Raw genomic sequence first — 21,944 nt, 5'->3', positions numbered from 1 at the left:
CATATCTAAAATGTTGAGACTCTGGCTCTTAAGATGTTGAAGTTATAGTAGTATATCCTCGTTTCGATAAGGTTTTTAATCGGTAAGGGTTCTCGATTTTTGGATACGAGCTTCATCTATGGCAGGATTACCAACTATCAAGTCTCTAGCTCTTCTATGTGCTGACATCGACTTGCTCAAACATACGGACAGACTGACAGTACTAAATCGACTCTTCTCGCCCTGATTAAGAATATATTTATATACAGTAGAATCCGGTTATAACGACTCTGCTTGTAGCGTACGTACGGTTACGGCTACGAAAGTTCCGGTCGCCAGACAAACTTTTATGAGCAAACTTATATGATTATAACGACGATTCCTTGAGTACTGTAGAAACTTTATACGGTCTGCCACGCCTCCTTCTGCCTGTTGCATACATTTAACAAATCCATTATACCCTAGTTTCCCGTTTTCAATGAGTTCTAGATATCAATAGATATTCATGTTAGTTGCGCTCGAATCAATATAACTCCCATTAATTTGCATAAATCGAGCTCATTTTGCGCATTTTAATTATGTTTTGTGCATATTATTTGAGCCATAATAGGCTTTTGGCCATTGACTGAAGCGGATTCATGCAAAATTTTGTTAACGTGATTAAATACAAATAGAATTGCATTTTGTATGACATTTATAGTTGAATAGACTTGGAATTATTTCCGATAAATTGTGTGCTTGAATGAGCTTATTGAGGGATAACTAAATAACGATTTGATATTGTTAAATAATGTTAAATGGATGATTTAATTCGTTACTGACAATAAGCTTACACCTAAAGCTGAACAAGTTTATAAAAGCTTGGAATTGTTAATATTGATTCTTCAATAAAAGAGGAATTATCACCGAATCTTTTGAATATTTGGAAAATTCGTTAGTTATGGAAATTCTTTTGAAAAAGTATTTTTTAATATTCCTATTAATTCTCATATCGGTAAAAATTTATTATTTGATATCTCTTTAAGCATCAGGCTGTATCGAGTGCTAAGAGTAGTTCCATCCTGCTATTCTGTTTGCCATTGAAAATTATGTATGAGTAAGCGTAGCCAAGACTCTGATCTCTCATCTGCTCTTTGATCCCAGCAAATATTTAGTATTTTGACTTACTACTTAGTACTTTGACTTGATGTTCATCCGTCAGTTCGGAAAATGATTGGAGAGCGCCAATTGAGCGCCACCAACCGAGCGACTAAGCCAGTGCCAGCTGAGGGCTTTGCACTCGGCACTGGCCAATTGTGACAGCTGAAAATGAGGAGAGTCTGGGGCGGAGTGACTGATGACTTAATGCGGGCACTGTTGACAGTCGATGGGCGCCGCAAGTACAACAACGGCCGAAACGAGAATGGGCATGGGCTGCTTCTTAACTCCTGTTTAACATGTCATGGACGCAGCCTTTGGCTTTGGCTCTTTATTGCTCCATGGTAATACAACTGCATCCATTTGCCTCACACACTTCGGCTCGCTCGGTAAAATTTGTTTCTTACGGCCTGCTCCGGCAGGTGTTTGTCTTCATTTTGAGTGCGGCCTCGGCCTTTGGATCTGTCACTGGGGTCACATTAATTTCGAGCTGCGGCAACTGGCATATAAATTTGGTACGATTGCCATTTAATACCCTATAGCTACTTGGCAGAGGGTTGCTTGGGACTGGGCTTGAGGATATACATATGTATGTGTGTATATGATGAATGCTCATATACATATTTATATAGTGTTATATTGTTATACTGTTATAATGTTCTATTGTTATATTGTCATATTGTTATATTGTTATATTGATATATTGTTATATTGTTCTATTGTTAAATTGTTATTTTGTTATGTTGTTATATTGTTATGTTCTTATATTGTTATGTTCTTATATTGTTATATTGGTATATCGTTAAATTGTTATATTGTTATTAACTAAAATTAGCATTAATACTGCATTCCAGAAAGTTTTGAATTGCGTTTAAGTTTTATTTACTGTTAGTCAACTGAGACCTCTCTTGATATCTATATATATATATATAAGTAATTGCGAAGTATCTTGCAGTTGAGCAGCCGCTTGTTTTGCCATGTTTTTGCCGCGGCGTAATTTGCATATGAAATGTTTCTAAGTATGCAAATTTCCAGCGAGCGCATGAACATGAAATTTTTAATATTTACCAAGATAACGGCATTTGCCATGTGCCCTTTCTTTCGACCAAAACATCTGTTAAATTGACTAAAAAAGAAAACAAGACAACTTATGTTTTGTTTAAATGTATTGAAAAAGCTGAAAATGCTGTTCGGAATCAATTTATACAAATTTTGTTAAATTATATTTATTTATTTTTATTTCTTTTTTGAAGTCTTAGCATATACGTTTTATGTTAATATTAATAATTACATAAATTTTTTATTTATTTTATTTTATATTCAATTAATTTTTTTTATATTTATTTTTTATTATTATTTTATATTTATTTAATCATTGCTTAGGTTCTTAAGGGGTTCTCCTTATAGGTGCAACTATCACAGGTAAAGTTCGAGGAGATATTTAATAGATTGAAGTCCAGATCTGGTACAGTAGGTCTTGAAAGTAATGATGCTCATGTCTTGTCCCAGTTCTATTGCAGGGCTATGATCTGTGATCAGATCTGTTTGATCTGAATATTCTATAGTCACGCGAGATATTTGTGGACCTCCTCTTGGATTCAAATTCCGACTATTGGCACCTTGAAATGTCCCAAGCGGAGCAAGAGATTATTAAATTTTTATATATTGAAGTAATGTATATATGTTGAAATAACTCTACTTTCAAATATATATTTGATTCGGAAGAATGGGTAGCTAAAATTTTTTATCGATCACACGGAAATAAATAAAAATCATCGAGGTAAAGTACATTGCGATTGACAATGTATAGGAACTGCCGAGCCTGCTTTTGCCTCTTGTATATTTCTAGGAGCATCTCCATTGGGTATTTCAGACTACTTTTTATTTTAAATATTTAATTTGACTTTGAGCACAGCGAGTTGCAATTGAGTCTTATATTCTCTCTCTTTCTATATCTATCGAGCCTAATATATATAGTACTTTCATCCTGCTAATTCTCCATTCGGTTTCATTCACTATGACAAATTCGTTCTCGATTGAAGGGACTCTATCGCAGTCAAACCTCGTTCCTAGCAGTAATCAAATAATTCTCTTACATATATATTTCGGATAAGAGCTTTTCCCATGATGAACCCAAATGAAACAACAAATTTTAGTTTGAATATTAAATTTTTATTAAATTTTCTTTAGTCTGTGCAATTCTCGATTCTCAATTCTCGTTTCTCGTATTTATTTTCATTATAGCTCTCGAATCGCACTCTATTGACCAGGCCAGGCCAGGCCAGGCCAGGGCAGGCATTGGCACAGTTCACTGACTTTCAATTGATTTGCCAGCAGCAAAGTCGAGTGCCAAATGCCAAATGCTAAATGCCAAATGCTTTGTTCTATATAAATTAAAAATACCATTTGCATGTCATATTGGCAGCATTTAAGTATTCGTTCAGTCGTTGCATTATTCAATGGCTCGTCCTGTTCAGCTCGAGCTGTTGTTGCCTGGAGCCGGTCGGTGTCCAGAAACGAGCTTCATTAAATGTTGATTTGCAGGCAGTTGGAGCTGCTTGTTTCTGCAGCTGTTTGTCGTGCTTTTGAGTTGAACATAATTTCATTACGCATACGCACCGTTTGCTAATTACATCCAAGTTTCACAGCTCGCAAAACTTTTGCCCCGAACTTGCAATGGCGCATTATCGCCGACATCCAATGCAAACTTTTGCCTTTGCCTGCTTATCACGGGGCAAAAGTTTTGCATTTTCTTTGACATTAGCTGCCTGATGAGCTGTCAGCAAGGCAGCCAGATTGCAGCTACTTAAATAAATGTATATATACTTATATAAATATATTTATAAACAGAAAAGTATACTTACTGCCTGTGGCCATAGATAGCTGTTGAGAGAGAAAATCAGCCCAACGTTGAAAATTGGTTTTCTTTTTTCTTCAATTAAATGTCAGCAAAGCATATACCAAAAATACCAAAAAATACTCAAACCATATACAGAAAATACTCAAAAAATACTGCCAAGCAAAGCATCAGCGTAGTTTCGAAATGAAAAGCATTAATTTAGCAGCGCATCAACATAATCATCATCTTCATCATCATTATTATTATCATCATCATAGCATACAAGGATTATTATCAGGTTAGATATTTTTTTAACTAGAGGATTTTCTTAGGAGGATTTTCAAAAAATAAAACACAAGCGCAATTTTTGTTTGTTTGGTTTTTTAGTTTTTTTTTTTTGTTTTTGTTTTTTTTTTTTTTATAGAGAGGGTAGTTTTCTCCGCTAAGGATTTTCAAAGTTTACTTTTTATTTAGAGAAGTTCCTTTAATGATAATCATACTTATGCTTTTTATTTTGGTTTTTGGTTTCTTTGTTGTTTGCCTTTGTTGTTTTTTAAAAGTTTTGTTTTGTTAATAAATAGTTGTTGTTTAACAGCTAAATACATGTTGTCATAATATTTGAATGTGGTAATTGTGTTTTTCCTTTTTCTTCTGTTTCAGTTATTTCTGGTAATGTTTTTGACATTTGTTTGGTGTAGTTTTTGTTGTTTTTTTGCTGCGTTAAAATTCACTTACTAACTAGGTATGTTTTTTTTTTCAATTATTTTTATAATTTTATTTAAATTAATTTATATTGTTTGGTTTTTCATTTTCGTATTTTATATTTGTTCTAAATTATAATTGTTTTGTTGTTTGGTTTCTGGTTTAGCCAGGGCTGTTGTGCGGCACCGTGTTGTTTGTTTTGTCCTTCGAGTTCGCATTTCGACAAGTTTAAGAATCAATCATTTTCTCTAAAATTAGGCTTACGTAATCTATATGTCCATATATCTTAATAGTTACGTGACTTAATACCCTAAATTGTAACAATAAATTTTTTATATTATTTATATTGTTGTTTTTTTTTTTTTTTTTTTTTTTCGGTAACTTTTACACACATTTAAGCAATACATTTAATTTATTTGTTCGTCTGGTAATATTTCGTTATATAATTGTGGTAATGTCCATATAGTAAATATGTTCTTATATTGAGTTTTAAACGTTTTATTGGAATGAACTTTAACACCAACTTACGTGCTAGAGAATCGATTTCTATGCAAGTATAGAATATTTGGTAATCATAATAATCATAATCATAATAATATTTATATATTCTTTCGCTTTGACTCTGGCGCACCAAATGTTTTTGGCACATGCTGTACTTGTGTCGTTTACCAACACTGCCAACGGTTTTCACTTAACGGCTAGATTAATTGAGTGTTGTTGTTTTTGTTTTTGTTATATAACATGCACATTTCTTCATCAAATCATGAGTAGTTATGTAATGCTATTAACTGTTGTTGAAATATCTGAATATATATATATATATATGTATATATATACGTAATATATGTTTATATTTGTGTATTTTAAATATATACTTGTTAATTGTAACATTTATAAATTATCGTATATATTTAATATATATTGTTAGAACGTGGAAAAAATCACTAAAATGTATATTCCATATATATATATATTATTTTGTTTATTTAACTTTCCATTAACTTTTCACATCTCATATGACCCTCAACATTAAATTTGTCTGAATTGAAGTTTTGCTAATGAAAAAACGATTAACACATTTATCGATTAATAATTTGTTGTGTTTTTTTGGGCGTGTACTTTGAGCAAATCTTATGCCACAGCTAGAGTCTGGTCAACGGTATCGAATGTATGACGATTGCATTGGGAGACTTCTCAAATGATGCAACTGTTAGAAACTTCTCTCGCCCCTCGGCATACGCCAGCCCCGCTCAATTTTCGTGGCACCCTCGCACCCGTTTCGCCGGGACTCCATGCCTGGCTACTCGGCGTGCTTAATGCGCTCTTGAGCGCCGAGCTGGCAACGCCGGGCTCGTGGAAACCATCGGGAAAATACTGTTTCAGGAATCCGTTTGTCCAGGTTTGCGCTGTGGCACAATCGAAGTGCTTCAAGCAATAGACACCTATGCTTAGACTAAGACATTTATATAATTTAGCTTGAACTTTTTGCTTTGATTACCACTGTTGGCCAGGCATGGAACGCTTGGCATTCGGCACACGACGCTGTCTGGCAACGCTGCGTGTGGCAAATGCCCAGAAAAACGTTTTCATGCCTGCGAGCCTAGGCAAAGGAACGATTATCCGATCGCTTTGCTTCGGCTCTACTCTTTTGATTATACTATTCCATAGTTCCGCTGGCGAAACGTTTCGATTTTCAATTCGTAATTTTATATAATTGTTGTTGTTGTTCTTGTTGTTTTCTGGTTTTGTTTTTCATTTATGTAACCACCAATACCCTAATTAATTTATGTGTTTTGTGGTTTGTTTGAACGCCTTGTAGCTGGCTGCTACGGTTTGTGCTGTTCCATTTCATGCGTTTCAATGCCAAAATGGTTCTGGTAATGTTGTTCTTTTGTTTTGTGTATATGTGTGAATTCCCTAGATCTTGTTTATAATATATATTACGTTGCACTACGTTTATCCAACTTGGTTGCTTACTGCTATGTTGTTTTTGTTTTTGTTTGATCGGTTCTATCGGTTATCGGGTTGTATAACTTAGCTCCATTCCGCTGTTCCGTTTTCTAGCGTTCCTTGTTCAGGCAGGCCGTTGCTCAATTTATTGTTTCGTAGTACCTCAGCTACTCGTTCTACGTTTCTGCTTTACTCAAATAACTTTGGTTGTAGTTCTGCTGCGCTTATTATTAAGTTTTTTTCGTTAAGTTTTGTAAGGTTTATGTTTTGTTTTGTTTTGTTTTTTTGCATGCCCCTGGGCTTAGTTGTTGTTTTGCGCGACTTATTTTTAATTAAATGTACGCTCTTCTCTCCTCAATTTTCTACTTTAGTTTGTTGCATCTTAAAGTCAAATGTGCTTTGTTGCCGCTACATTAACTGTTAAATATTTATCAAGAGTTTTTGTTTTTGTTCTTTTGCTTTTCATTGTATTTTTCTTGCTTTTTTTTTTTTGTGTGTATTTACTTTTTGTTTTGGTAACCTCATTTCTTTTTCGAGTGTAGTATTTTGTGTAGTGTAGTGTAAACGTGTTTTTTTTGTGGTTGTTGTCTTTTAACCTTCTGCTAAAAATTATAGCACTAATTAATGTTTAAACGAAATCATAGACAAAAACTTAGCATTTTATTAAACGTAAACCCATTTCAAGAACTGTTAGTATATATTTATATATATATATATATGTATATATATATAAATATATTTTTTTTAGATACTTGTTTCAAACAGTTGAACAGCGCTTTAGTTTCAGCGTCGCTTTTACTATATATATGTATATATATACATCATATACATATATATACATACATCGTATATATAAATGTAAATTTGAAGCTGACTTCGCTGACGATTTTCTCGATTGCTTCTCTAAAATATTGAATTTGATTTCGCTTTTCTCTAAGTGGGTTTTCAACTATGTATTTATCGCACTACGATTAATCGTTATCAATTGTTTGTGTGTATGTGTGTTTTGTCAGTGTTTTCTTGTGGTCTGCGTATATAATAATATCTGACTAGTTAATGTTAAACATAGCATTAGAACTAAATAAATATTATCATCGAGTAACTACAGCGTCTGCCTTTCGTTTAAATAGTTTCTTTCGTTTGCCTAAACATATATGTTAATATATATATGTGTGTGTATATATATATATATTGTATATCAAATCATATTCGTATTCCATATAAGTATCATATTGTATAATATATAAGTTATATGCTTAATAGAAAAACATGCGTAAAATTGTCTAACGGTTTGCGTTTGCCTTTGCATTTGCTAAAAAATAATTTCAACTGAAAGTTCTACACAAAATACTTTTGTTTTGTTTCGTTTCGTTTCACTAAGTACATAAAGTATTGATGTAAAATGCATTACTAGATCGGAACTAAGTGTTTTTTTTTCATAGGTTTTTGTTTGTCATTTTTCCTCTTTCATTTTTTTTCATTCGTTTTAGCAGCTTGTCAAAAACTTATCTCAAAATCGTTTATAAATGTTTCTCGTTTGGCAAACTTTGAAGTGCGGCACAGGGCTGCAACGTTGGGAGTGAAACAGCAAGATCAATTGTTTCATTCCCACATTCCAGCCCGTGGCGCTTTTCGTATTTAGCAGCCTGGGTTCAATTTAAAAACTTATTAAAAAATATGTTCGTTTCGTTTGGGCCAGCCTAAGAGCTGCATGCGCTGAGGAACGTTGGGAATGAAACAGCAAGATCAATTGTTTCATGCCCACATTCCGCAGCTGATTGCCACCAACACCCTCTTGGACCAGCCAAACGACAAACCCAGTAAAGTTTATAAAGTTCGCTGCCCACAAAAATATAGCTGGGATTTGGAATTTTCTGAGGCATTTCGGATTAAATAAAATACGTTAAAATATTAGCATCTAGGGTTACCAAAAAACTTGTTGCTCTAACAGTTTGGTTTCGGTTTCGACTACATAGAGTTTGATGTGGGTGGGTTACAGTTATCGAGGCTTAACATGTAGAAGAGCTTTACTCTGTATCTGGCATACGATATGATCGGTTAGCGCTGTCAACTAGTGTGTGGCATGTTTTGGGACTGAGATGATCTATGATGATGTGATGATGATGACGATGACGATGCACTCAACAAAATAATAATAAGAGACCAGAACATAGGCGCTACAAATGGATGTGGTTATGCATGCTTCAACTGAAAGATCTAGAAACGACTACAGACGATAGCTAGAAAGGAACGTAGAGATGAACGAACAGCGAGCAACGAGTAGGTAAACGACGAGAGCGATACGATGCGATTAGAGACAGACAGAGCGAAATAACAGAGAGAGAGAGAGATAGAGAGAAGAATAAGAAGAAGAGAGATAATAGAGTCGACAACGATGAAAGCGCATACGATAAATGTTGAGTTGAATAGTACTCAAACATGTTGTTGTTGTTACTGTTGATGTTGTTGTTGTAGTTGGTTTTTGGTTGCTTGTTCGAGTATGCAGCATATTGGGATTATATATTCATATATTTATTTAAGATTGAGTTTGAAAGTGTGGAATAATTATGAACTTAAGCATAGATTCTGACGGCACACCAAAAAAACAAGCTGCCCCGCACTCCCACCACTCCCCTCAAATCTCTACTCCACTCCACTTCAGTCCACTCCACTTAGCTGCAGCTGCAGCTGCTCCAGCCACGCCAGTGGACCCCATCCTCCTCGTTCAGTGCCAGCGCCGGCGTTGCATCAGTATCTGCTCGTGCACAATCTGCCAGAACTTGGCGTGCAGCCAGACGAGCAGCACCACCAGCTGCATGAGCAGCGGCCACTGTTGCAGTTCGTGACGTGTGCGACGCTTCAGCTGCTGCAGCCGCGACTTGGGGCCGCCCAGGAGGCAGGCGTGGGCGGCGGCTACGGGCGGCGGGGCATAGCTCAGATTGTAATTGTAATAATAGTAATAGTTGTTGTTGTAATGCTGCAGCTCTACCGGTTCTAGATCTAGGGAATTGCCAACTTGGCCGCTACATCGATTGCTCGCTAAATTGTTATCATATTGATTTGATGTTGTTATTCTTGTTGTTGTTGTTGCTGCTGTTGTTCTTGTTGTTGAATTGGTTTTTATGCTGTTGTTGTTGTTGTTGTTGTTGCTTGTTGGATGTTCATCATTACGGTATTTCTGTGGTTTGCGATAATATTACATGATGATACACTTGCCCTTTTCAGCCCACGGATTGTTCTTCTTATCGGGCGCATTAATCAATGGATCATTCTTTTCATTCTCCTCAATAAAGGAGCGCATTCTGTAAGGAAATGAATGGAAATAAAATTTTTGATTAGTTGGCGAAACTAAAGCTGTATTTTATGGTGGGAAATCTAATACATAAGTATTTTATATTAATTAAAGTATTTGAATAGTTTAGTTAGATTATATCTTTAATATTTGCTGAGAATAGGAATTGATTTATTATTAAGATTTTTTCCTGAATTAATATACATATATATTTTAATTATTAATTACGAAATTCATTATTATTATTATTTTTTAAATATATTTTTATTATTATCACTATCATTGGTATTTTATATTTTTTATTATTACTATCTTTATTTCTATTCTGTAAATGTTTTTTAATTAATATTCAACATATTATTAATTTACTTTTATTGAATATTTTTATATTTTAATTCAGGAATATTATATTTTTATTTTTATACAAAGGATTATTGGCTGGTATAGTTATACAAGTAAAGCACCAACTGAGTTTATTTCGATACATATCTACATATATAATATGTATATATGTATATATGTTTCGCGGCATTTACATTTGGAGAAACAAGCTTTCAATTTTAGAATCAGCTTAAGCTGCAAATTTAACAAAATAAAAATACCGTAAGTATAGTTCAATTCTATATTAAATTCGCTTAAAATTTCTTCTACTCTACTTTCAGAGGTAAAAATTAACTTTCAAACCACAAAGGCAACTTAAGTAAGCCTTCTAAATTTCACTTTAATATTAATTTCATATATTAAAATTTTGTTTTATAGATATGTACATATATTACTATGAACATTTGCTCAACATAAAGATTGAATCTGTCCAACCATATTCCGCTCTATAGGTCTGCTCCTTTTTAAGTCCATTGTGTGCATGGACTATAAACTCTCATTCACTTTCACATAACAATGTGAGTCTTTATGGCCCTAGCTCAATAGAGAGAGAATCTCACTTCACATAGTTGCATATCTTCATGTTCCATAACTACTTGTACACCTCGCTTAATCCTAGCTGAATTCGGTTCGTTGAGTATTATAAAAAATGTAAGCTGTGTCCGCAGTCCCCCTCCCCCCCGCCTGATATAGAACAGGAATCAAGCCATTTCAGAAATTGCATAATGTCAGCGTGCTTAAAGCTAAGCAGACATAAAATGAGGCACGCTTCAATGGCAGAGGGTCGCCACGGACGCTACGCTCCGGGTGCGAATTGTCCGGTCTGGCTCGGGCGGAGTGGAGTGGAGTGGAGTGGAGTGGAGTGTGACGACGGCTTTTATGCTAATCTGCACGCAGATGGACATTAAAAATGTTCAGCGTGCAAACGTAAAGTGTAAAAGGCATCGGACATACCCGGCTCACGGTTTGTCTGCATTTAAGTCTTCTTCTTCTTGCTGTTGTTGTTGTTGCTGTTGTTGTAATACACTTATCCTTTATCGGTATAAAAATGGCTGCCCTGTCGTTTGCATTTTGTCTTTGCTCCCATTCGTTCCGTCGTTCCGTCTGTCTATCTGTCTTTCAGCTTGTCTGTCTGTTCGCCTGTCTGGCCATTTATTTTCCTTATTTTCGCTCAAGACCAAATTTCGTGCACTTTTGCTTGCCACGTTTCCATTTGCTTTTCTTCGCTTCTTTTCATTTTTTGGCTGGAGAAATTCGCAAGAATTTATTTATTGAGCAGTGGGGTGGCGGGGCGGGCGAGGGGTCTAGGGAATGACACAGTCGTTCGTTACAGTGCGCAGATAAAAGTATTCGCACAGACAGACTGCGTGGCACATGCTTTGCATTTCAATTTAGTGCGTGAATTGTTTACTTTGCATTTACCCCGACATCCACATTCATTCGTTTCTCGCTTTGGTCATGGCTCACGCGTCGTATGCATTTTATATTTTTATTTATGAAAAAATAATATTTATTGGCAAACGATTTGCGCATAACAAAATGGAATACATTTATAGTGAAGCTAAATGCGATTAAAACTAAAAAAAAAAGTACTTTTAATGCTCTAATAAAAACGTAAACGTGCCATTATCTGCACCATTATATCATTTGGGTTATGGCTCACGTGTAAAGTATGATATTTATTACCAAGCAATTAGTGTAAAAAATAACGTAAATTTATTGTATTTTTTAATGCTCTGAAAAAACGTTAAATATTGATTTGACTATCAATTTAGCCATGGCTCAAGCGGCGTATGAGTAATTTTTTTTGTACCAAACAATTTATGTAATTAAATTAATTTTAAGCACTGACGTAAAATAGATTAAAATTATACAAATTTAATGTGCTCTTAAGCTATAAATTATATTATTATTCAACATAAAAAAATAAAAACAAATATAGTATATAATATATCGTAGATATATATATATATATATAATTAATAAATAAAAATGATTTTTGTCGTGCTTTTTTATTTATTTATTTTTTATTTTTTTGTATCAAATAAAAAAGGTTATGATTAATTAATTACAAGTGAAAAGTAAATAAAAAATAATTATATTTTTAACAAAAAATAAATAAATAAACAATTATATAATATATATTATACACATACACATGTAGGCTATAATATACATAAAATTATCTACACAATATAAATAGTCTATAATATATAATATGTATGTTTACGTTGATAAAGTAATTTAATTATTTTTATACATTATTAACTTATTTAAATACATTTCTTTAAATTATTTATAAATAAATATTAGAAACAATTATTGAACGAAGCATTGAATTAAATTGCAATACATAAATTTATAAATAATTAAAAATAAAATTTCTATGTATATATTTCCAAAGAAACATTAATTTAAACATTAAAAATTAATCTGTCTATTTATTTATTACTTCTACATTAAATAGTAGAAGCTTTAATATTTGAATTATATTTAAATGCAGTTGAGCTGTTCATTGTTTAATTATTGTTAATTGTCTTGTTTAGATTGCATCTATTATTACTGGCAATTGTTTGGCTATTTGATTTGATTTGCCCAAATGACCGTATTTGTTATTGCTTATCTGTTCGCTTCACTGGCAACTGTTTTTGCTTGCTGTCATTAAATGCGTCCGTCTGACTGTCCGTCTGACTGTCCGTCTGTCCGTTTGTCACTTGCCCTCAAAATTGTGGTGATTTTTGTGTCTGTTTGCCATTTGGTGGTTGGCGTGTGAAGCATTTGCATTTATGTGGAATTTCCTTGGCACATGTTTTCCTCTGGCGCTCATTAGTTTTGTTTGCTTGCCATTAAAGATTTGCCCCTATAAAATTGTGGCACACGTGCCGTACGCAATTCCATTTGCAGCCAACGTGTGCAGTTGGCAAACTATTGTGTCATTGGCGCGGGCAGGTGTGTAGGACACGCCCACTCATGTTGCCGCATTTATGCATAATTTAACTAACAAGACCTTGTCGACTTCGTTGTCCTTGTTTGGCTGTGTGTGTGTGTGAGCATCTCTCTCTCTCTCTCTTTCTGTCTCTTTCTGTATGTAGGCGTTTCTATTTTCTTGCTCATTTTCCGCATCAGCAGAGCAAACGGGGCAACATCAGGTAAGGGCCGAGAGGTGAGCAACTGTGGCACATTGAATAGGTTTACCTAGATACATAAAACAATGCCCGGCGAGGCTAATGGGCTTATGACTCTGCGGTTTCTGGGTGGTGCAGCCGGAATAACCTACAGGCGCTGCTGCCGCCCCCTTGCCACGCCTCCAACTGAAACATAACCAAAATCCACAAGCTGAATGAATGTGAAGGCAACAGCGAAAGTATCTTAGCCCCTAAACAAAAGGCCAAGGGTTCCATTTTTTTTTTCGCTTTTCGCTTTGCTTTCGTTTGGGTTACGGTTCGACAGTCAAGACTGTTGTGAGTGGGCGAAATGTGGGGATTGTTGGCCTAAAAAGGCAGTCAACAAAGTTGTTATGATGACGATTTTGCTGTCGTTGTCGTTGTTGTTGTTGTCGTTGTTGTTCTATTCTTTCTTCTATTCCTCTCGTGCGAGCTAAAGTAAAGTCTGGTCGCCCGCTCTGTGACATTTCATTTTGTTGCTCGGCAACTCTGGGCAAACGCCGCTGCTTATCATGTATTTATAATGAGCGCATTAGCAAGAAATGTCCAGAAAAGGTTGCCCAACATCTTCTAAGTAACTTACAGAAAGAGAGAGACAAAGAGACAGGGAGGGGGAGTGGGACAGTGAGACAGCAAGCCGACTAGCTTAAACTGTTTGGCTGGTTGAGATTTACATTTGGCGCGACTCGTTGCGCTGTGCCACTTTGCTGTTATTGCCCCCGTTTTCGCTGGGGCCAGTCATTGTCTTTAAAATTTATAGCCTACTTTTCAGCGTTGGCTTAAAGAGTCAAGGCTGTCGCTTTAAGTGGCTTTTGGGACATTCGCTGCTGTCAATGGCAGAGCGAAACGAAATTTAATGGACTCCCCAGGCCTCAAGGTTAAGTCTTTAGTCAGGCAATCTCAGCAATACCTCAACTTCTGGCTTTAAAGTACAGGGTATAATAGATTTGAGAGCTGGCTAATGATGATGTCATCGTCAGCTGTACGCTGTACGCTGTGTGCCTCAGCAAACTTTACTCATAACTGTGAGACGCATTTAATAAGCGATGCCAAAAGGAAAATTGATGGAATACAAGAGAAACATAAAAAAGTTTCTCTCGAGCTGCAGAACGTGTCGCAGCTGTAGCAAATTGCCCTGAGGCAATTGAAGCTGCGCTGAGTTTTCTACAGCCTGTCCGTCTGTCCGTTCGTCTGTCTGTCAGCCACATGCATTGGAAACTAATTCACAAAGCTTTAATTAAATATGTGCACTCTTGGCCATTGTTGGCCACATTGCTTTCATGGCCTAATTAAAAGCACTTCCGCTGCGAGTGCAAGGGCGTGGCCAGTGCGTCCGTCCGACAATTGCGAATGCCCGAATCGAATGGTTGTCCATTTGGATGCGTATTTCCTGTCGTGCGGAAAATATGTTGCTCTTGGGACTAGCACATTCATTACATTAAAAGAGGGTTATACATTATGTCGCAACGGGGTAACTTTTTGGATGCTGTGGCATATTGAGCGTGAAATGATTTCGCTGTGTGGGTAATTTGGTTAGCACTTCTAATATAAGTAAATAATTTTTTATGGCACACTAAAAGATGCCACATGGGTCTGATTGCCACAAATGTGATTCTATAATTCATAGATGTTTCACTTTCCATTCTTAATTATTTTAATAGATTTTATACAGTGGATAGACATTTAATCAAACAAAAGAATCTTGATTGCTAAAGTATGTACGACATAAGGTAATATTTGTTTAATATATATATAAAATATTTTATTATTTTCAGGCTCATTCCCCACGTAAATGCACAAGAAGAATATTTTCACCACAAAGTATTACATCTAAAAGTATTTTTAGTATCAACAACTATTCATATATTTTTACTGAAATCGAACATAATGTTCAACAAAAAAATTAATAAAAAATAAAATATGTTTTCTAGCTGATATTTAATATAAAACATACATAAAGCTTTTAAGTAATATTATAAATGTAGATTTAAAATGTATATGCATGTACACGTAAACATTGTTTAACATTCGTCTTTCCATTCCACACAGCCCTGGAAATCAGAACAGAATTCAGTTAAAATCAACTGAGAGCTTTCGTGAGAGAGAGAGAGAGCTTTCCAAAAATTAACACTCATAGCCTTCACACAGATCGATGGCGTAATGAGTGAGTCCGTAAATTATTTTGTAAAAGTGTGAGTAGAGCAGGAGAACACACAGGTAGACGCTGTGATGGCGCCGCAGAGTGAAGAGCTGAGAGGAACTTATATTGAAGCTGTTTTACTTTAGTTGAGATAATTGGTTTCACAAGAGCACTAAACTATTTAGAGAGAATGAGAGCACAAGATCCACACAGCTTGGCGCACAGAAGTTGCAGAGCGTAAATTGAATGGGCAGATGATAGAGAAGCACCTTTGAGGAAGTTGAATTGAGCGCTTTTCTAGTGGTGAGGAGAGTAGCTGCGCATATGTATGTACATACATACATACATGTGTATAGGCAAACTGTAAAGCCTCCGATTTGAGCGTAGCCGTTCCGCAATTTTGTTGAATGTCTCGAAGTACATACAAACATGCATACATACATAAGTATCACAAAGTGATTGTTTAATACTAAGTTTAATTAATATTATAAAAATATATTTTTTATGATAAAATCATAAATCTTTTACTGGGCTTATAATCAAGCACACATAAATTCATAGCAAAAATTTAACTCATAAATTTTATATTAACTCCACAGATGAGCGCAGCAAAAGCAGAAGGAAGAACGTGGAACGAGACGAAACCTGGAAACGAAACTGGAAGCTGAGTAGAGCTCTACACATTGCTGATGAGAGGATCCACATGCGCACAAACACATACACATTTGGTGCTTGAATAGCTGCATATGCATGTATGCAATGCAAGCAAGTGGATCGTAAGAGAGCGGGAGCTATCTAGATAGAGGTTTTTGGATTATTTTGTGATAGTTGCCTGCGAGCTTTTGCTTTGATCACACTATTTGCGGACGACTTTTTCGGATTATTAAATTAAAATTTGGAATATTAAAATATTGTTAAGATATACATATTGTTTAATTCGCCCTGTACTTATGTGAATAAAATCGAAATATATTTGCTTTGTTTATTTCTCAACCGAATCTGCCCAACATTGGTTTCTACTTGACCCATATATATTTTTTGTTCGACAATACCATACATAGATATAGTCCAGATAAACCTAGAGGATGAGTTTTTTGCTAAATGCCCAGGAAGAATATGATCTAAAAATATGTATGAGTGTTCTTTCAGACTGTCCCTAATGGTTCCTAGTTGACTAGATTATCTTTGAGTAAACCATACCATTGATATAGTCCCAGTGAGCCTACAAATGAAATGCATTGAAAATACATAGCAGAATGATCCCTTGCTGCGCAATTGAATTGTCAGCTGCTGAGAAGCCGACTTAACGACTAACATTAATTACTCTTGAGCAGTACATTTAACATAACTCAATTTACACGAGTCTAATATTAGCAGGCAGCTTACGATCCACAATGTTAGCTAACATAATTATGTGATCTTAGATTGTTCACCCTGCTAGTCACTTCTGTTTGCCTGGTAAATAAGTCAGATTTTTGGATATAACCATAGTAAAATCCGCTTTAACAGTGGTCTGCGGCTGTCCCGTGAAGCAACGGAAGTTAACAGCACTCCATTAATGAGTGATTTTATTCAACATTAAACTTACGATCCACTCTGTTAGTTAACATATTTAAGTTAGCTCACTCTCTTCACTCTGCTAAGCATTTCTGTTTGCCTGGTACTTCACTCGGATTTTTGGACAAAACCATAGTAAAATCCGCTTTAACAGTGGTCTGCGGCTGTCCCGTGAAGCAACGGAAGTTAACAGCACTCCATTAATGAGTGATTTTAATTAACATTAAATTTACGATCCACTCTGTTAGTTAACATTGTTAAGTTAGCTCATTCTCTTCACTCTGCTAAGCATTTCTGTTTACCTGGTACTTCACTCGGATTTTTGTACAAAAGCGTGGCCAAAATCTACTTGGCTATCGGCGAACCACTCTGTGTGGATGCAGAAGACTAACTTTTCGTTTAGTTTTTTAAATTTTCCATTCAGTTATGTCGGCCATATTTTCGCCTAAGGTAGACAAAAATCGGCGCAACTGCCGCCCATTGAATGATGCATAGAAGATATTTGAGGAATTTTAAAATATTTTTATTTGTACATTAAATAATGTTATTACAATTTATATTTATTTACATTTGCTTTAAAATTTATTTAAATGACTGTCAAGAATTTTAATAAATAGCATAATTTGCTGGTGCATAATGTATAATGCGTACTATCTCTCTCTCTCTCACTCTGCGTTCATTAAGCACCTTCAACTGCAAGCAGGTAAGGCAATTTCTCACACAATATATGTGGACAGCATTGTAGTTTAATATATGTAAATGTGCAGCTGGAAAATTAATGAAAATTTATTTAGCTAAAGAGCTGAGAAGTAAGCTTAGATATACTGACCTTACAAACTTTAATTTATAGATGTTTCTGCTGTGAAATGTTCTTTCACTTTTTTCTAGACTTTCATAGAACTTTGTTTATATCGTCCTGAGCTGATTTCGATTTAGTTGGAAACCACTAAATCGAACGAACTCTGGGACACATTCTATAACGAACTCTATTTCTAAAAATATATATTTATATGTTCCGCCTGTCTAAGAGGCTCTATATTATATAGGTTTTCCGTTTCATCAAATCAATAGAGACTTATTCTAAATACAGACATAACCTACATTTAACACATGTTTCAACATCTCTCTAAATTAGTACACTTGTAAATAATATTAATAGAAATGTTTAAGCAAACGTTTATTTAATTAAATTATGCGATTCATTTGCAAATAATCTATGCAAAGGCGATTAGAGTGAATCTCGTAATGCCATTAATTATGAATGCCGAATGCGAGGCCTTAGCAAAAAGCGGTAAATATGCACGATAGACTTTTGAGCCGTTACTTACTTTTGGCTAAGACAAGCTGTTCACCTGCTCACCTGCTCACGTGCTCACCTGCCCGAACCCCTAAATGGACAGGTGTGCATACGTCATTGTCTCGGCATTGTGGTTAGCTTGAAACGACAAACCTTAACACGATTTAAATGTTGATTTATGACAGCAACACATACTCACACACTCACACACACATATATATGTGTATTTGCAATCTAAGCACCTGGAAACATGCTACGAAAAAACATTATTTATTGATTGCGTCTAGATGCAAGGCATCTAACCACAGGCCACGTCGCGCTCATGCTATATAATCCATGGCAGCTTTATGAGAATTCCAAACACCCAAATAACATAACAACCCCCAGAGCTCACTCTCCCTCTCTCTCTCTCTCTCTATCGCTTTATCTACCTCTCTCGCTCACACAGACAGACACCCTCGACAGCCTCCAACATAAATTTCATATTCAGTTTGTGTAAACAAAATGCGACAGCCGCATGTCACATTTACATTTCCCTCTGTGTCTGTGTGTGTGTGTGTTCTGCTCTTATCTTTCCATTACTCCTACTCTCTCATTTATCCCCAGTCGCGCTTTGTTATTTGCCTTTATGCGTTGAACAATTTCATTTCATCCATATATTTTAATTGTTTACGCATAATTGGCATAGCCAGAACTCAGGCTCCTGCTGACAGCATAACTCAAGCGAAGCCCCACCAAATGGGGGGAGGGGGGGTTGATGCTGTGTGGTTGCTGCAGCCCGTCTAAAGTGTTGCCCACTTTAGGCTCTAAAATTATGCTTTACTCGCAAGCGTCTCGCTCGACCTTCGTCATAAACTAATTTCTAGCTCATTTCATAATTGTGGCTGCGTATGCATGTGTGTGTGTGTGTGTCTGTGAGTCTCGTCCTTCGCTGTGGCTATGCTAAATTTAGCACACTTTTAGGCACAACAACGCGAGGCAGAGGCACTTCAAGGCAGAGAAGAAGCCCCACAGCAAAAGCTCGCGCTAAGTTGAAGCATTTTGTTTTCATTCAAAATATGCGAATATTTACATATGCATATCAACGTGCATGTGTGTGTGTGCGTTTGTGTGTGTGTGTGTGTGTGGGACAAAAGCCCAGCTAATTATAAATTCGCATTATTTGAATGCTGTCGGATATTTGCAGGTGTTGCCCAAAAGCAAATCAATGTGAGAACTCAATCATAAGATTACCTATATAAAGTGCAAATAGGTAATATCTAAAGTAGATTATAATAATGATTATATACACATATTATACTATATGTATTATTATCATTATAAATATATAATACAATTATCAGTAATGGTACATATGTAATTATGCCCACAATGGAGCAAATGCGTCAAGACAAGGTGGCTAGGAGGAGTATAGTCCGAGATCTAGCTGAACTGGTTTCTGGCGGAAGTGGAATTTGGCAACAGGAACCCTCAGCAGAAGAGCAACGCCTCGAAAGTTAATTATACCACATTAGAATTTATGGTGTGGCTCTTCCACAGTAAAGCTCTTCTCTTGAGTGCTGGATTCCAAGGAGAGAGGCAACTCACGAGGGAGGAGCAAGAGCGAATGCAGACTTCATTCCAGGGAAATTTCGGTCTTTTATACTATTTCTTCTATTATTGAACTTAGCCACAAAATAATTCTACTGGCTTTAATAACTATAATAATTATAAATTTAAAAAATTTTTTAATTTGTCTAGCTTTTTGTATAATATTACAAATTTCGTATGATAAATCTTTTATATTAGTATCACATCTTTGAAGCCCTAGCCTCCCTGCTTTTCACACTTCACACAGGGTATACATATGCATCAAATTAAATTTGCTTGTCGCATGCCAGAAATTGCATGAAATATGCAAATACGACTTAAATATGTGATGCATTGCATTAGCTGTAAACAAGGATTAAAGAAGGACAATAAATAGACAAACTAGTTAAAAATCCCGAGAAATAAAAGAAAAATTATATATGGTATATAGCTATCTATATAAGAATTGTTGTATGTATATAATTCTGTATTATATGAGCTATAAATGAATAAAATGTTTAGGTTTCAAAAATAAACGAAGAAATAAATTAAATATTGTATATAAATATATGTAAAAAGAAATAATATGAAATTGATTCAATAATGTTCAAAATAATATGAAACAATATTTTGTAAGAAATAAAATAATAATGGAGAAAATAAAAAAAGTAAAATGTGAATATGTTTTTATATGTTTATGTATTTATAATAAAATAAAAAAGCTTTAAAATTTTTTATTTTAAATAATAAGAATAAATACGTAGATATAAAATAATAAATAAATTTTTTTTTATATATATTTATAATAAAATAAATAATATACTTTAAATTTTTTTATTTTAAATAATACGATAAAGGATAAAGGATAATAAATAATAAATTAAATAGATTTTTTTTGCATACATATTTATAATAAATTAAATAATATATATATATATTTTTTTTGTAGTAAACATAATTTTTCTTAAATTATATTTGTATTTTAAATTGTATTTGTGTATAAACATTTTTTTTAAGATCTAAAATATCTCATAATTCTCTTTCTGCCTTTCAACTTATTCGATTTCCACAAACAATTCGTCTCGCCAGCTGAACATTCCATCTGTTCCGCTCAACTGATTCGAACTGCCTCTGAAATCTTTGCGAATTATTGGTTTTAGCCGCAACCAGAAGAGCTGCCGTATCTCGAGTCGAGTCTCTGGAGGAAATGTGGCAGCTGTGGCAGTCAGCTAGCTGCGCTGCCTGGATTAGGGCACAGCACGCTGCACGTTGCACAAACAGCAGCCGGAAAGGAAGTGCGACTGAAACTGATTTGTGTGCTGCAATCAGAATTCCGTAAAAGCCAAAAGAAAACTCTGAATACGAATTGTGCAATGAATGGCAAAATGCGACTAAGCAGCTGACTGGGGCCGAGGATAGACTGTCAGCTGCCCTAGGGCAGATAAGGGATGATAGAGATGACTCTAGCTCGATTCAATTTACCCCACTGATTGCCTGCTGCTGCTCCACAGGGTATTTACGACTTGTGACAGCTGTCATCTGTTGTCTGCGCTTCGATTTTGTTTGCATTTCAATTGGGAATCAGTGAACAATCAGCCGTTGCGAGTCTCCATTACAGCAATCGGGCCTTAAAGCCAAAGCTAAAGCCGTAGCCAAATCTCGACAAACACTAATCGTTGGCCACACTGCGAACAACAAAAGGCCAAGGGTTTTCGCCTCGACTCACCTGCTCAACAGCTCCATATCAACTTTTTTTTGTCGGCTTTATTATGCAGCAGAGTTGCCATTGCCTTTGCTAGGGCCATTGGCAGAGTTGCCACAAGGATCCTTGGCATTTTCTTAACCACTTTCTGGGCCACTCGAATGGGCTGCGAGTGAGACTAGTGGCTGCTCTCTCGCCCTCTCTCTGTCTCTCTTGCACTCTAGCTCTCGCTTTT

The 21,944-nt window shown here is 35.4% G+C and overlaps 1 protein-coding gene and 1 long non-coding RNA gene across 2 annotated transcripts in view; one reads left to right on the top strand and one right to left on the bottom strand.

Moving 5' to 3' along the window:
- LOC149269903 (uncharacterized) overlaps window positions 1–16,339 on the top strand; it is a 59,757-nt gene extending 43,418 nt beyond the window's left edge. Inside the window, exons 4-5 of the long non-coding RNA XR_016269468.1 lie at window positions 15,220–15,265; window positions 16,184–16,339. This is a non-coding gene — a long non-coding RNA (uncharacterized LOC149269903). The remainder of the gene's footprint in view (window positions 1–15,219; window positions 15,266–16,183) is intronic.
- Ggamma30A (guanine nucleotide-binding protein subunit gamma-e) overlaps window positions 6,835–21,944 on the bottom strand; it is a 73,438-nt gene continuing 58,328 nt past the window's right edge. Inside the window, 1 exon segment of the mRNA XM_018003931.2 lies at window positions 6,835–9,909. Within this exon segment, the coding sequence (XP_017859420.2) occupies window positions 9,333–9,909 (577 nt within the window). The 3' untranslated portion in view covers window positions 6,835–9,332.

Source organism: Drosophila arizonae, chromosome 3 (genome assembly GCF_054131065.1).
Source record: "Drosophila arizonae isolate 15081-1271.41 chromosome 3, UAZ_ARI_1.0, whole genome shotgun sequence".
In the NCBI taxonomy this organism is placed as follows: Eukaryota; Metazoa; Arthropoda; class Insecta; order Diptera; family Drosophilidae; genus Drosophila; species Drosophila arizonae.
This window is presented reverse-complemented; position numbering and strand designations above follow the sequence as displayed.